This window comes from Pelodiscus sinensis, chromosome 2 (assembly GCF_049634645.1).
Source record: "Pelodiscus sinensis isolate JC-2024 chromosome 2, ASM4963464v1, whole genome shotgun sequence".
Taxonomy (NCBI): Eukaryota; Metazoa; Chordata; order Testudines; family Trionychidae; genus Pelodiscus; species Pelodiscus sinensis.
In genome coordinates, this window is record NC_134712.1 from 167,380,155 (window position 1) to 167,395,371 (window position 15,217).

General features: G+C 34.8%; 1 protein-coding gene across 3 annotated transcripts in view; it reads right to left on the reverse strand.

Annotated features, from left to right (window-relative positions):
* POU6F2 (POU class 6 homeobox 2) overlaps nucleotides 1-15,217 on the reverse strand; it is a 399,971-nt gene that overhangs the window by 308,219 nt on the left and 76,535 nt on the right. For all 3 annotated transcript variants that reach the window (XM_075921735.1, XM_075921733.1, XM_075921734.1), the window contains exon 2: nucleotides 11,365-11,536. In XM_075921735.1, coding sequence (XP_075777850.1) covers nucleotides 11,365-11,530 — 166 coding nt within the window. In that variant the 5' untranslated portion in view covers nucleotides 11,531-11,536. The remainder of the gene's footprint in view (nucleotides 1-11,364; nucleotides 11,537-15,217) is intronic.

Below are 15,217 nucleotides of genomic sequence, written 5' to 3' on the forward strand. Positions count from 1 at the left end.
ATATCAGGTGTAGTACAGTTTACTGGTACATTCCAGACCCTCACATCACTGTTTTTGTTCCTCCACCCAGCTTGATTTTTTTTTAAACTTAAAAGTTTAACAATAAATAGTATCAATATTCCTTAGCAATTAAAGCACAGTCATGCTAGATTTTTGTCACAGAATCAGTTTTGCGAATGCCAACATATTGGGTTTTTTCCTTTCCAGGTCTCTGTCCCTCAGTGAATCTGTGAGAATTTTCAAATGGATCATAAACTGTTGCAAGTTTATTGTATCATTATAAAACCATATTAATACAGTACAGATGACAAGACATGCATCGCTTGAACTAGTCTATTACAAACACCAAAATACCACTAGAACTATCAGATATACTCCAAATAAAACAGGCAGTGGTAAATTTAATTTTAGGAAAACTAAACAGTTTTTATCAGTTTAAGCCTGTTTTCAGCTGGAGTACCATTGAAAAATCCTACTGTATGAACCAAAAATTCAATAAAAAGATGTGGAGAAGAAAAGGTTGAGCTGAATTACAAAAACTTTTTTTTCCATCTGTTAAATTCTGCTTCTGTTGAAGCTACTGGAATTTTGTCACTCACTTCACTAGAAGTTGGATTAAGTCTAAAAATAGGGGCAAATCCACAGTTGGTACAAACTGACTTGAGTAGAATGATGATACTTTACGTCAGCTGAGGATCTGTCCCATAGGGAGTGAGCCTGAAAGGTGAAAAACATCACCTGAGAGACTTTGACCATCTTCAACTCACATGAAACTGTGGGAGCTTGAGAGAACTAAGATCCAAACCAATACTTCAGATGTGCAGGGCTATGGAATATTTAGGATTGCTTAGACAATGAAAGGGATTTGCTTCATCTGGCCTCTCTCTTATATTCATTATCTAATTAAAACACAGAGATAGCAAAGAGCAAGTGGTACCAACTGATTAAAGTGGCTTTTGTTTGTTTGTTTGTGTCTGTTGGTGACTGTTTTAAAAAGGTTGTTCAGTGTACTGTATCCAGGTAGTTACAATAGGTAGAGACTGAAAGTGATGCATCAAATCATATAAAACAGACTAACAGAAGAATTTCCTTCCTCCTTGTCATATAAAAAAGATTGAAATGACTCATGTGGAGATGTTCTATGATTAAATGTATATACTCTGTGTATATGTGTACTAAACAGATCAAATAAATGGGATTATAAAAAACAACAAAAAGATGAAATATTTCCATGTTCAAATTTTTCCAGTTGTAAATTTTATTCTTCCTTTGGAGAAATTTGTGGCTTGCAGTCCCAGATATGAAATGCAAGCAAGTATAAAAAAGGAGGAGAAATACCAACAGTGTACATTTACAAGCACTGTTAAGATGGTACTTTTTTTTCATTTTCATCTCAATCACATGATTTTTCAAGGACGTTTTGCTTCCACAATACTTATCTTGAAGTCTTAGATTTTAATATCTAAGTTTTTAAAATAATTAATCTCCTCACACCATAAACTCTATTATGTTATAAATAAGTTATCATTTCTGGTATTATATATAATTTCTGCCACACTGTGGGCCAGATCTTATTTCCATTCAAGTCAATGGGTGTTTTGCAATTGTTCGTTATTGGAGCAGAACCAGATTTTCTCATAAGTACATACTTACACAAGAGCCCAGAATATTGTTGTTACAGTATAGTGACTAAATAAATACATTTTGTTTTAGATTTTAACATGCATAAATTATAGTTTATTTGGTTAAAAAGCAAAAGATTCAGAAATGTGGATTATTATTGGTAAACATTAATGTCCCTATGAACACACAAAGTGAAATTATTTTCATTAATCACTGAAATTTACAGAAAAGGGAAGTAAGAAAAATGCAGCTTGAGAATTTATTAGAGTTTGGTAAGATTATTTAGCATGCATATTTTGAGCTCTGATGTTGACAGTTTGCATTGTAACTGTTATTAAGCTTTACTCTTTGGAATCTAAACGTAATTCAATAATTGTTTGACCCACTTCCTAATTTCCCATAACTGTGAAAATTTAAATTGATTAAAAATTTTAAAAATGCTTAAAATAATCAATATAATCTGTCAGAATTATAAATAAAAATTGAATTTTGTCAACCCTGTGTATGGCATATAACACTCTGGCTAACTATGGGCCAGAGCTCACATACATTTACTCACATGAGCAAGTTCCACTGAAATTAATGAAACTACATGTAATGACTGTTCTTGAGTAGCTTGCAGGATCTGGCTGCCTGTGTTTACTCATTCTAAAGCAAACATGGTCTCTCTATACAAAAGATATGTATAAATACTTATTACTTGCAAAAGAAAAAAGAAAAAACTGTCCAGAGACTATTTATTTGAGCGGTTAGAATGAATCCGAATTTTCTTCCTCTGTGATAATTACAACTCAATATCTCAAGATAATTATAAAATCTTAATGCTAGTATATTAAAAAAATGCCTCAAGATATATTTACCATGATGCAGTTCGAGTTTCTCAAAGGAATAATGTAAGGTTTATATTCTCCTCTCAATGTTTTTTTGTTCTTTAAACAAAATATGAAATTTTTTTTAAAAGTCAGTAACATGCACAATCTACTGAAATCACTGGGGTTAGACAGGATGATGATGAGGGAAGAATTTGGCCTATGTATGAGTTATATGCATGCCCATACTCTATATTATAAATGCATGTATACACACACACACACACACACACACACACACACACAATGATGAAGGAGAGAGGGAGACAGGAAGAAGGAGAAAGAAGAGAATGAAGTGGAAAGGGAAAGAGAAAGCAGTTTTGTTTGTTTTTCACAGAATTTAGTAAACCTCAATTTTTCACTTCTTGGCTTTTGATGCCTTTGCCACAATCTTAATAAGCCAGGTCCTTTTCCCATTATAGTCAAGTGGAACCTTCCCCTTGTCTTTTACTGGAGTAGGATTGACTCACTGTTATTAGTGTTTTAGTTAGTATCTTAAAAAGTATGCAAGAGATTCAAAAAGTGGGCTCATCTGAGATACACTGAATGTAGTGAGAAAAGTAAATTACTTTAACAGCATTATTATTAATAATAGCCATCCAAATTGAACCATTAGAGTATTTTTAAAGCTACTTATTGAAATGACTATAAATTCTACTGCTTGATACAAATTTGTTGAACTGTTTCCTCCTATATTTTTAAAGAAACACTTTTACCACTTCACATATAACAGTAGCTATATGTGATCATTAATAAAACAATATTAACTACTATTGAGTTTTTAATTTCCCCATTTGTTATGCATAACATTTCAACCATCATTGTATTTTATACTACTTTGTGCTTTAAAAATCATGTTTAAATGATACTTTGGTCATAGTATTTAATACTTTCATTTATATTACATTCAATTGAAAAAAAAAATTTGGTGTTGTTTTCAGGTTTTTCAAATTTTGGGGCTTTTTGGCTGTTCCTGGCAGTATAGCATTTTTTTTCTTGTTAAAGTTATAAACCATTCAGAGTCTAAAATGATCGTTTGCCTTTCAGAGAGAAAGGACATCTGATAAAAAAAAATTCTTCCCTCTACAAATTCAAAAATAAAACCAGAAATTCATACCACATTTAAGAATAGACAAGTGGTAGCTTAATGTTAAATAAACCTGTTCAGAGGGTTGTATCTTGATTAGGTAGATTCCTATATCCTTGGAATACTTACAAAGCAAACCCAATTTCAGTCTCTCTGAGAAGGGCATGCTTTCTTTAGCCAGCCTGGATACAGTAGTATTCTTCTCAGGATGACCTCCGCTTTCAAACTAAAAGGGCTTAGTCCTGCTTCTGATAGCGTCAAAACAGTATCACAACACAGAGCAGGAGATGTCACAGTACAAATCTGCCCTTGTTTCATATTGTTATTGAGTCTGACTTCTATACAGCAAAAAAGAGAATGCAGGAATTTACATTAACAACCAGAAAGCCATTTTCACTAGGTTTTCCCTTTTCTTTTTTTGTTGTTGTTGAAGCGATAACCCTTTTGAAACCAACAAATGAACAGTGAAGAAAATAATGTTATTCTCATTTGCTTTTTACTCACTGCTAATTTTGCGATTTAGCTTTTATTTAGATGTAATTTTTTCATTTATGCTACTAATATTTTTAGAAATTATGTTTACATCCAAAGTATGATTGAACCTAAAAAAACCCATATTGGCTAAGAGGTGCTAATTAAGCATGTAAAATAAAGAAAAAACATTTCCTCTACCCTCTGACTGCCACAAAAGAGAAAGAAAAAGTCACACGGGAAAATAAGCTTGGCAAAAAAAAAAAAAAAAAAAAAAAGGACAAAGACGAACCCACAAGTGTGTCAGGAAAGAACAAAACCTAGGCAGAGTACATAACAACAACAAAAATCCAGGGATACATAGGATATTAAAAGGGGGGAGGGAAATGATCCACAGGAGAGAGGCAACGGTTACTATGAGCTTCCTACAGATTTCTCTGCCTTTAGATATTTTTTTAAAAAATTATTAACCTGACAGCAGGAAACTTTATACAGCTTGCCCCCTGATAGGGTGCCAGTTTGGTATAAACATTTTGCTATCTTTTTCTTCAGCACAGAAAATCAAGATGGGTGTTAAGTGGTGCCATATGTACATTTTGGCAAATATGACCTCTCTTCTAACTGGATTGCTCATTCCCATGGAGGACTTGAATAATCATAAGAAGTCCAATAGAAACATCAAATTCTCTTTCCTTTCCTTCATCATGTCTGCTCTCTTTTTAATGTGTGAATGTCTGATGTATTATTAATCTCAAAACATAAATCGGCAAGGTTCTCAATCAAAGGAAATACCAGTTCTCTCACAAATTATCTGTTTAGTATCTAGTAACAACCAAATTCCCTTTGAAACAACCAGCCACATAAGTCACTTTTTAAAGAAACAAATTTGTTTGCTTATTTTTCCCAAGAAGCCAAAGAGAGGGAAGAAAAAAAATCAACTAATTAAGAATGAAGCATTTCAAGATATAAAGTCATTCAAGCTACTATCCATGGTTAAAGTTTACATACTCTTTACTTCAGTAATCAATTACATTGCATACACAAACACATTATAATTATGTGATGCTCATTTCACAAAACACACAGGACACATACAAACCTTAGCTCACAAAAGTTTTACAAACACATTACTGATTAAAATACCAGGACTAAGTATTTCCTTTAAAAAATTAATTTCTTCTTTTCTCCTCAAAAGCAATGTTATGAACAGATATATCTAAAGACCAATAAGGGGCTGATTTAAAATCAAGGGAATCAATGATTAAGGCTGAAACATTTCTTCATGAGTCCAATCCTGCTTCCATTGGACCTAAGGAGAGCAGGATCAGACCCTATTTCGTGAAAGTCTATTTTTTAGTATTAAGTATAGGTGTATGATTTCCCTGATTGAGTTTCTTGCAATAGCAATAATGAATTAAGGAATCATTTTCTATCTCATCCTTTCCTCCTCCTCAGGTTTTAGTAGACATAATATCTTCTTTAGGGTTAATGAGCATATACACTGTAAATATATGCAACATCCCCCCATTAAGGGATTAAAGGAGTATATTAACCAGATTCAAAACACTAGCATTATTTAAAGATAAGATTTATTTTAAAAAATAATAACATTAATCCACTATAAAAGTCCATGACTGCTTTTAAAATGTGTTTAAAGAACTGTCTTTATATGTACTTGTCCAATATATTCTTTAAAACTAATCTAGTCTGTCCCTTCAATTGTGTTTTAAGCCATCATGTTTATAAGTGATCAAATAATGAATATCAAATCCTATTAAGGCATGTGTAAAAAGTAGAATTTTGAACCTAAATTATGAGCCAATCCTGCAAACATGCACATCATTAACTTTTGTTAATATCACTGGGACTCCTTGTGTTAATAAAGATGGCCACACACTTTAATAATTGAATGAATATTTGTCACAATGCTTTGTCACAAAACACATCAATCCACACTGCAGAAGCTACTACAGATATGATGAGTAAAAAGATATTAAGGAAGGAGTAACCTACATATGGCAGAGTAAACAATTTTCAAATGGTTGGACTGCTTGAAATAAGACTCAATTTTTAATATTGGAAGGAGCTAGCCCATATTCTGACCTATGAGACCGAAATTTTCACTTGAGGAAAGACACTATATAATATTGAGGGGCACTTTTAAAACGTCAAAATTGTCAAAAGGATCTTCCTGAAATAATCTTCAATACTTAAAGGGGGTTTAAAACTTTATCAGAAGATATACCTGCACACAGAACCTTGGCCTACCAAGGTTTCAGTCCAGAAGGATTATATATAAGTTTTAAACTCCCTTTAAAAATACAGGTTCCAGCAGAAACACTGAAATGAACTCTTACATATAGTGATACAAAGGGCAATGCTAGAGTGAAGGTTGCAATTTATCTACAAGCTAGGTACCATATTAATGACTCTAATGTGAGCTTCCTCACAATGACCTCAGCTCTGACCTGCAGAGCCCACTGTCTGAAGGAATGAAAGACAATTTAGACCTTCATCTTTTGTATCTGAAATGACTCTTGTGTCATAAATTCCAATCAGACCAACCTGGGTGACAATTTAAAAAATAAATCACATAATGAATGTTTTTCTGCATTACTCTGAGAGGCTCTGAGGAGGAAGAGAGTTACAGTGGGTTTTCTAGCAAAGCAGAATTACTGTTCTAACTTCTATCCTGTTCCATAAGAACTCTGTCATACACCAGCACAGTTACATGTAAAAATGTAGAAAATTTTAAATTCTGCACAACTATACTGTAAATTGAACCAAAATGTTAAAACTGACTTTAAGTGTATAAAAATGGAGAGGGGGAAAAGCCTTTGTTTTACAGAGATATACAATTAACACACTTACACACACACTATAAAGGCACAATTAGAAAACAAAACTCTAGTAAACCAAACAAAAACATAGGGTCTTTTCTTTCAGTAAAGCAGGCCTAAGATTTTACTTGAACAAAAAGAAGTGTTGCCAATAAAATAAATGTTGGCAATCCATCCTGCTCTGCTGCAAAATTAAATAAGCAACATTTATGCTAAATGAACATGAGGCTTGATCTTGCATTCCCTGAAAAAATCTCTAGTTTCATAGAAAGTTCCAGGTACCTAAAAACACCAAATGTTTATATTTGAATAAGTGATCTTAATTTGCAAATGTGATCCTGCTGTATCTCCATAATCAGCAACTGAGTTATACCAAGAATCCAGCCCATTATAGGTCTGATCAGTCAGTCACTCCATGGCCTTCAGTGGAACTTGGATTATTAGGCTGTATGTTATAGGAAGTCCATGTAGTTACTTGCCGTTGTCTTTCATAGAAATGTATCAAGCCTGTACATGTTATTTTTATGTAGAGTGCATACTGCTTCCATTTCTCCGTGCCAAACACTGAAGCAGTATACTGCTAATAATTACATTTCCCACCCTTTTATCAGAGAGATTTAAACAATAAGTCATCAATAAACACATTGCAGGATTTAAATAATTTCTGTCAAAATCCTCTAGTACTCATTCAATCCTTACTAAGGCAAAACTGCTATCAACATCAATGGGTGCTTCCTCTAGCAAGGACATTAGGATTTGGCCTGGTGTCATTAATTTGCAACAACATAAACCTACTTGATTTAATAACAGCACTCTACCAAGAAGTCAATAACTTCCTAAACATTCTATGCTTCTATTTGGCTCTTAACATAAAGGAGTCATAACAGGAGATAACTTTTCTCCGGTATTTCAAGCATAAATAACGTTTCACTTAATATCATATCTAATTACCTGATCTCATGTTACTCAATGGAATCTGGATTTACATCTCATACGGGAACTGTAGCTTTTATAAACTCTGTAAGTTGAGCAAAATCGTATCTGATGTAATATGTTACAAAACTCTAAAGTCCTTTTCGGACAGTTTGCACTTGCAGCAGCGTCTCTTACCTTGCATTGCCACTGTTGTTTAGCATGAGTTAAACATTTAAAGTTTTGTATATCAGTATTCTCTAAAGATGTCAAAAGTCCATAGACACATAAGCTTATGGGATCCAGTTTAGGTAAGATACATTATATCAAAAGGTTACAGAACGGACGTATTTCTAAAGCAAAATAAAAAGCAATGGCTTTTTAATAAAATTAATAAAAAGTAATAACCAAATTTATCATGACTTTAAGGAAATACTCCCCCATAAAGACAAAGTCGTATCCACAGCTGCTATAAATTGGCAGGTACACCAGCTAAGGGCCTAGTTCTGAGTTTCAGACTGAAATCGCTTAAGATTTGTGACAAAGCTGCCTCTTTACAGACTTGTGTTCCTGATGTCTGAAAAGCTGGTGCCTTCTCCTCCTCTGTCACTGGTATATATTTGAGGAATAGGATTAGGCCAAAAATTCACTGCACATCCTTCACATGCCAAAAATGAGTAGATTCAATGTTAATCCTGTATCTCTACCACCTAAAACTGGACCTGCTGCTGGCAAAGAGACATTTCTAATAGTAGTTGTTCTATGATTTACCAGAACAAGATGTGAATATCCACTGCTCCATTACTATGAAATATTATAATAAGGGGAGACAGAGAGACACACAGAGAGGAAAAAAAACAGAGTGAGGAAGAGGGGAGAGGCCAAAGGTATCTCATTCCCATTTTTCCCATCGCCAAGCACTGAGTTACTATAGAAAACATGGTGTGCATGTCTGTCAAAAGAAAACTATGTGGCAAATAAAGACATTCATTCTCGATGCTGTGGAAAACACTTATTTGTGCCTAAACTATTCAAAATGTTATAAAATCAGTTCACCTATAGGAAAATATGACCCATGAAAAGCTGCTAAGTTTAGCAAGTTATAGGGAGATCAAACGCTGGTCATTCAAAGAACACACATTATTCCAAAATTTGAAAAAAGTCACTCTGGGAAGCTTTCATCTATAGACCAGTCCCTCTCCCCCTCTCCCTCCCCCACCCGCTCACTTCTTAAAATGCTCCTCCTTACTAGGTATTTGGCAAATATCCTCACAACGCATACCAAATACTAGATAAGAAACTCAGAGAATGCTAATTTTGTTTCATATGAAAGAAAATGATCAGAGAATGCCAGTTTTTGCATCAACTTATGTGAATCACAAACACGTAGTATATAAGAGACTACGAAGTAAGGCCCGAAGTGTGCATTCCTAACATGCCATTAACATTTCTAAACAGAGAAGCAGCTCTAGAATAGCACTATATTTTGTGTAGATCATATTTTTCCAAGAAAGCAATTAAACATTGAATCACTTCATAAACTATAAGTGTGGCATCAGCTGAATAACTTCCAGGTGTCTTTAGTTTAAATAAGTTCATTCCGTTTCATCTTGCCGAATAGCCCTTGTCCTGTCTTTTATGTTCCCAAAGCTACAACTCACTGGCAAAGGTTACTGCTTAAAGGTAAAACCGAGATAAATACTATCCAGTTCACTTTGAGGTAGTTAAATTATTTGCTCCTACTGCTATGATTTACTTTGGTGCTAGCTTGTGAAAAGTATGAAAGCAGAGTAGCAGACACCTTAAACAAACAAATAAGTACTTGTTCACAGTATGCTCACTTGCATCTTTTTCATTATGGTTTGCAGCTAAGCAAAATTAATAATTTACCATCCAAAAGGGAAAAAAGATTACTGTACATTATTTTTACTCTATGCAGCAACTATAAAGAAACAGCTTTGGTGCTCTACAGGGGTATTTAATCATACAGAAAAAACTCCAGGGACATCCCACCCTTTCTTATAAAACTCGCCTAATCTGAAACATACAACATAACCAAACAAAACCAGACTGGAAAGACGTATTGTTCATCTCAGATTAAATATAAAATATCTCAAGGAATGACAACATCCAGAAAATATATATTAATCTTTTGCTCCCTAAATATCTGATCAAATAACATACATGAACATTATCTAAAATGTTTATATTACCACAATCAACTATGAGCACCTTGAATTTTAGATATCACATTTCTTCTATTGTTGAAATGGACTAAAATTATTATTATATGGAATTTGAATATTCAAACTGCTAATTGAAATTCTGTTTTCCATGGTGGGGGGGTTGCTTAAAATGTATGTTACATTCTGTAATGGTCACTACAAATCTTAACATTTTATTTCATCCGCTCCTTAAGTTACTTAACAAAACATTCTGTACAACACAAGTAGTTTCTAATAATAAGAAAGGACCCCTTATTTAAAAGAAAACAGCATCATTTTCTGTTAGTTCTAGGCTATGGTCACCTGAATATAGCTACAGACTCTGTACAGGTCATGAAATCAAAACTTGAATCTCAGAAAATGGGATTTCTCTCTCTTTCAGAACTGCATTCCCTTGTAAACATGGTCTTTTCCCCTTATAGTTCCAGCTATAAGAATCTGTAAAATGTAAAGATCCTTGCTATTCCGGCTAAGATTTTTATGAAGTCACAAATGTATATAATTAAAAGGAACTCTTTCAGGAGCAACTGCTGTAAAACCAAAATGTCACAATGTACCATGTAGTACTGTTCCATCACAGACATCTATCAACATCTATCACTCAAGCATGCGCCTCAACTACTCCGCTCCCTTTTCTGATTAGAGATCACAGTTGCTTGAGTTGGCTTACAGGGTGTCATCTGTTTGAATGACAGATGTCTATTCTGAAATGCCACTCTCCCTGCTTTTGTTTTGGATATAGACCTGAAAGGCTATGTTTTCATTTCCATAAGATACAATGTAAAACTGTATTTTTGTCCTTCCATACACTTTGAGACAATATTTTCTGTCTAATTTCAATTATAAAATACCTGAAAACAATCCGCATTGCCTCCTTTGTTTTCTATAACATTTTCCAGTTCTTTTCTCTCCAAGCTTTCACTTTATCAGATATAATGACAACTCTTTAAATTTACTTCATCCTCAGAAGGGACTGAGAGAGCCTGAAATGCTGGAGGCAGCACTTAAGCAATAAATGTTAATAAAAGATCACAGCATATAAGGATCGCTTATTTGTGTTTATATTAGAGACCATTAAGCAAGAGAAAATACACAATGCCTGAGAGTTTCATGGAATAAGTTCATAGTTGACTAAAGTTTTCAGGATGTGATGCTGTCATTCTGGTACCCAGTTGAAAGTCAGAGCATATGGCTACACACCTACCGACTCTAAACTACTCCCCAGTACTACAAGAAAATTAAGCGAACCAAAAAATAAATAAATAAAGGGGGGGGGGGAAGGGTTGCTCTTCCGGACAACATGGTAACACTGAAATGAAATACCTAGACAGACTTACCGAAGAGCTTGCTGGGAGTGTCCTCGCTGTCATTTGATTCCACAGGCGCAAGCAGGGGCTCATTCAGCTCGTTGTCTGAAGTAGCTGCCTTGTCCTCACCTCTCAACTCTGCATTCATTTCACTCCGCAGTGACAGCAAGGGCTTACTGACTTGTCCAGCTATCATTGGATCCTAGGATGGGGGGGAAAAAGAATGAGGGGGGGGGAAGTGGCAGCTTTGGTGCGTGTATATTCTGTCCCACACCCCCCTCTCTCTCTCTCTCACACACACACACACACACACACACACACACTCTCTCTCGCTTATCTCTTGCTGCTCCTGCTGTTATTGCTGGCTGCAGTCAAGTGAAGAGCTATTACAGATCCAATGAGTTTTCCATTACTCCCCACCCTATTAAAGCTCAACTAGCATGTGAGAGATTCAGGATGCTTTGGAGAAAAACTTCTATGAAAGCAACACAAGCAACACAGCTTTAATTGTGGGATGTGGTTTTCTGTGTGTGTTTTTACACCTCCCTCTTTCCTTAACATGGTAGGAAAATAAAATCGCTCCAACAACACAGAAGAGTAGCACCTTCTGTATACTCCACAGGGATTTAAAGAAGCATCCTCACTTGAATAACATTAACCAAACCATACACAACAATGTTAATCACCCAAATCTTGTAGTGAAAATACAAAGCAACAAATAACTATTTTATCATATACATTCCATTCAGATAGATTTGTTCTAACTATTCTTGCTTTTGGGACACTATGTTCCAAAAGCCTATATATAATTTTAACAGCAACATATACAAATATAAATTTAAAAAAATAAAATCAGTGAAGATACTTACACACAGTGTTTGCAATTATTCTTGTGTTTGGGACATTATACTCCCATAAAATATTATATATATAGATACATATATATTAGTTAAATTGGTTCTCGATGATTTGGATCTGTTTTATCTTCAGCTCATTCAGAGGGCATTTTGGGGTCAGATATTATTTCCAAGTACACTCTATTATTCCATTTGCAAACTAAGATGCATAATATCATTGCAGCTCAGAAACCAGCCTCAAAAGCAAAAAAAGAAAAGAAACAAGTGATCTTGTTGGGTTTCCTGGCAGCTATTTATTGCAAAGTTCATGCCTAAATGGTTCTTATGCAGAGAACAGGTGACCAGCGTGCAAGTAGGTTGGTTAGCATGTTCCCTATGTCCCATCATCACATTGGTCGATGTTTGCCTTTGGGTTTTTTTAATGTATTCATGTCTGAAAAGTGAATTTGATATGACACATGATAATCTATGAAAATGTTAATCAATACAAATAGTTTAAGCTGTCATCAAATGCACTTCTTTAGTCAATACTCATATCGCTGAAAACAATGTCACTGTCACCAGGGCTTAATTTGCACAGCACTTAAATATTGGACTCTGTGCATCAATGCACTCTTCTTCAAATACTGTAGGTAAACACATTTTCTCCCTATTTAAGGCTGAAGCACTCAGCACGCATTTAGCTGAGCTGAATCCTCCCTTTTGAATACCTTGATAGGTCCACTGGAGGGCAAAATTAATACTTAATTGAATCTCACAGTCATCAAAATAATCAATACTTTTTTATTATTTATTCTTTACAGTCTGTTGACTGTTTCAAACCTCCGAGGGAATGGTGGAAAGGATTCATGGCTTTGAAACACTGTCATTTAACAAAGTAATTTTCAGTGGGGCATTAGGGGTTGTGAAACATATAATAAAACAAAAATGGTGGCTTATAATAGGAAGAAAGAAAAGAATTATATTTCTGCCATCTAACAAAACAGGATAAATAAAAAAGCAAGTGCAGGGAGAGGGAGAAAGGAGGGGGAGAGGGGGAGAAAGACTGGCTTTTGAAGGGTTTTATCATATCAAGAGCAGAGCTGAGCTTTCATAATGCTGACATTTCTCATCCTGACAATCCTAAACAAGTGGAAAGGATGAGATCGCAGATATCATCTTTCATCACATTCCCCAGCTTAAGAACCAACATGACAGCTTCTCTCCCCTTTACACTGTTAATTACTAAATAAAATACTGCTCTCTGTCAGCATTAGATTATTGCAGATAGCAACCACAAACATTACTCCATTGTTTTTTTAAACCAATGATACCTTCCATGAACTCTTCAGAAAATAAATTGGGCGTGTGTCTACATATTGTAAATATATGAAATGTAATCAATTTAATCAATGCGGTCAATCCACATTGTCAGTCTAAATTGCAGGTGATTTATTAACATTTTATTTACTATATTATTAACTGGTAAGATTATGAACATGGATTAGATATTTTCGGGGAGGAAACCCAGAAGTCCATAGATTTTTAGGGGGGCTAATTTTATAAAAACATACACTCATACTGCATTATATACAGAACAACTGCTCTTTTATTTTTATATGCTATATAAGGTATTTCTTAGATGATTCTCAGGTGGATGGTCAAAATCAGATATTTTGTTTCAAAGTATTGGGAAATAATTCTGTCATCAGTTGCATCTGTTCCACCACACTGGGTTCAGTGGGAATGTACAAATGTAATCCAGAATACAATTTGACTGTGAGCTTTTGGGACAAGCTTATGTTCCCCATAGGCCCACACTGCTAATTTGAGGACTGACAACAATTTAGGGAAGAGAACTGAGCCAGTGGTTTTCCAGATTAAAGTTCTGAGGTACCAAATTTTCAAACTGAGTGTATAAAGCATAGGATGGAGAAAAATAAGGAAAATATAACAACATCATTGGGCAAAACCAGATCCTACTGAAGTTATTGGCAAATCTCCCATTGACCTCATCAGGATTTCACCCATTATGTTCATCAATGATACCCTGCAATAATGTGTTCATTCTGGTTAACACCTTTCCAAAAGTTACAAGAGAAATGAGGGAGTTCTAAGAGGTGTGATAAGAGATTGAAGAGATCAGAATTGTTACCTGAGAAAGATGAATAAGATAGGACATGATCAAAGTATACAAAGTAATAGTGGAAAGAAGGTAGAATGAGAGTTACACACTCAGTCTCGTCCAAGAAGAACAAAGAGACACTAAATTACACTGAAATGTAGCAAATTTAGAAGTGATAAAAGGAAATTGTACAGTTAGCCTGTGGAATGCATTGCCACAAGATATTGGAGACCAGGAATTTAGCACGTGTAAAAAATATTAGACATTGATATGATTAACTGGAGTATTCTGAATTCTGAAAGCTGTAATTAAAACAGAAGATTTAGAAATAAAAGCCAATGAACTGTCTAAATGTGATTTGACAACCACTATCCAGTTTGTCTCTGAAGTGGCCTTTTGTGCCAGCTGCTGCACAATTCATGACCTTTTTCATGAGCATAGAGGGTGTACAGGGGTCTACCTAAAACTCCCATCTAGATAAGACCTGGATGAAAAAAGGAGGGCAAGAAGAAAATTTGCTTTAAATTAACAGATATAATTTTGGCTCCAAGATGTCTTCAGGCCTTAATCAAACTGAAATGTGCTCATTCCATAATGATTTTATAGGTAGTTAAATACCATTATGAGGCTATCTGTTACAAGATCAAAGTAATATAGGCAACAAAGGCAAATCCTAATTCCCACGTTCATAGTAACTGGACTGGGAGCTATAAAAGCCTATGGAGGTCAGAGGCAAAACATGATGACTTGTCCTCTAGATTACTCTATGGCTGCTGTTACACCTCAGAGTCACAGGAGTCTCTACAGCTCCTGTGCTTTCCATGGGAGGAGTGGCTAACTGATTGACATAGCCACACTCTCACTAGCCCATTTCTATTTGGTCTACACAAAGCCCCCAGCTTCTTGTGCCACGCCCTAGAAC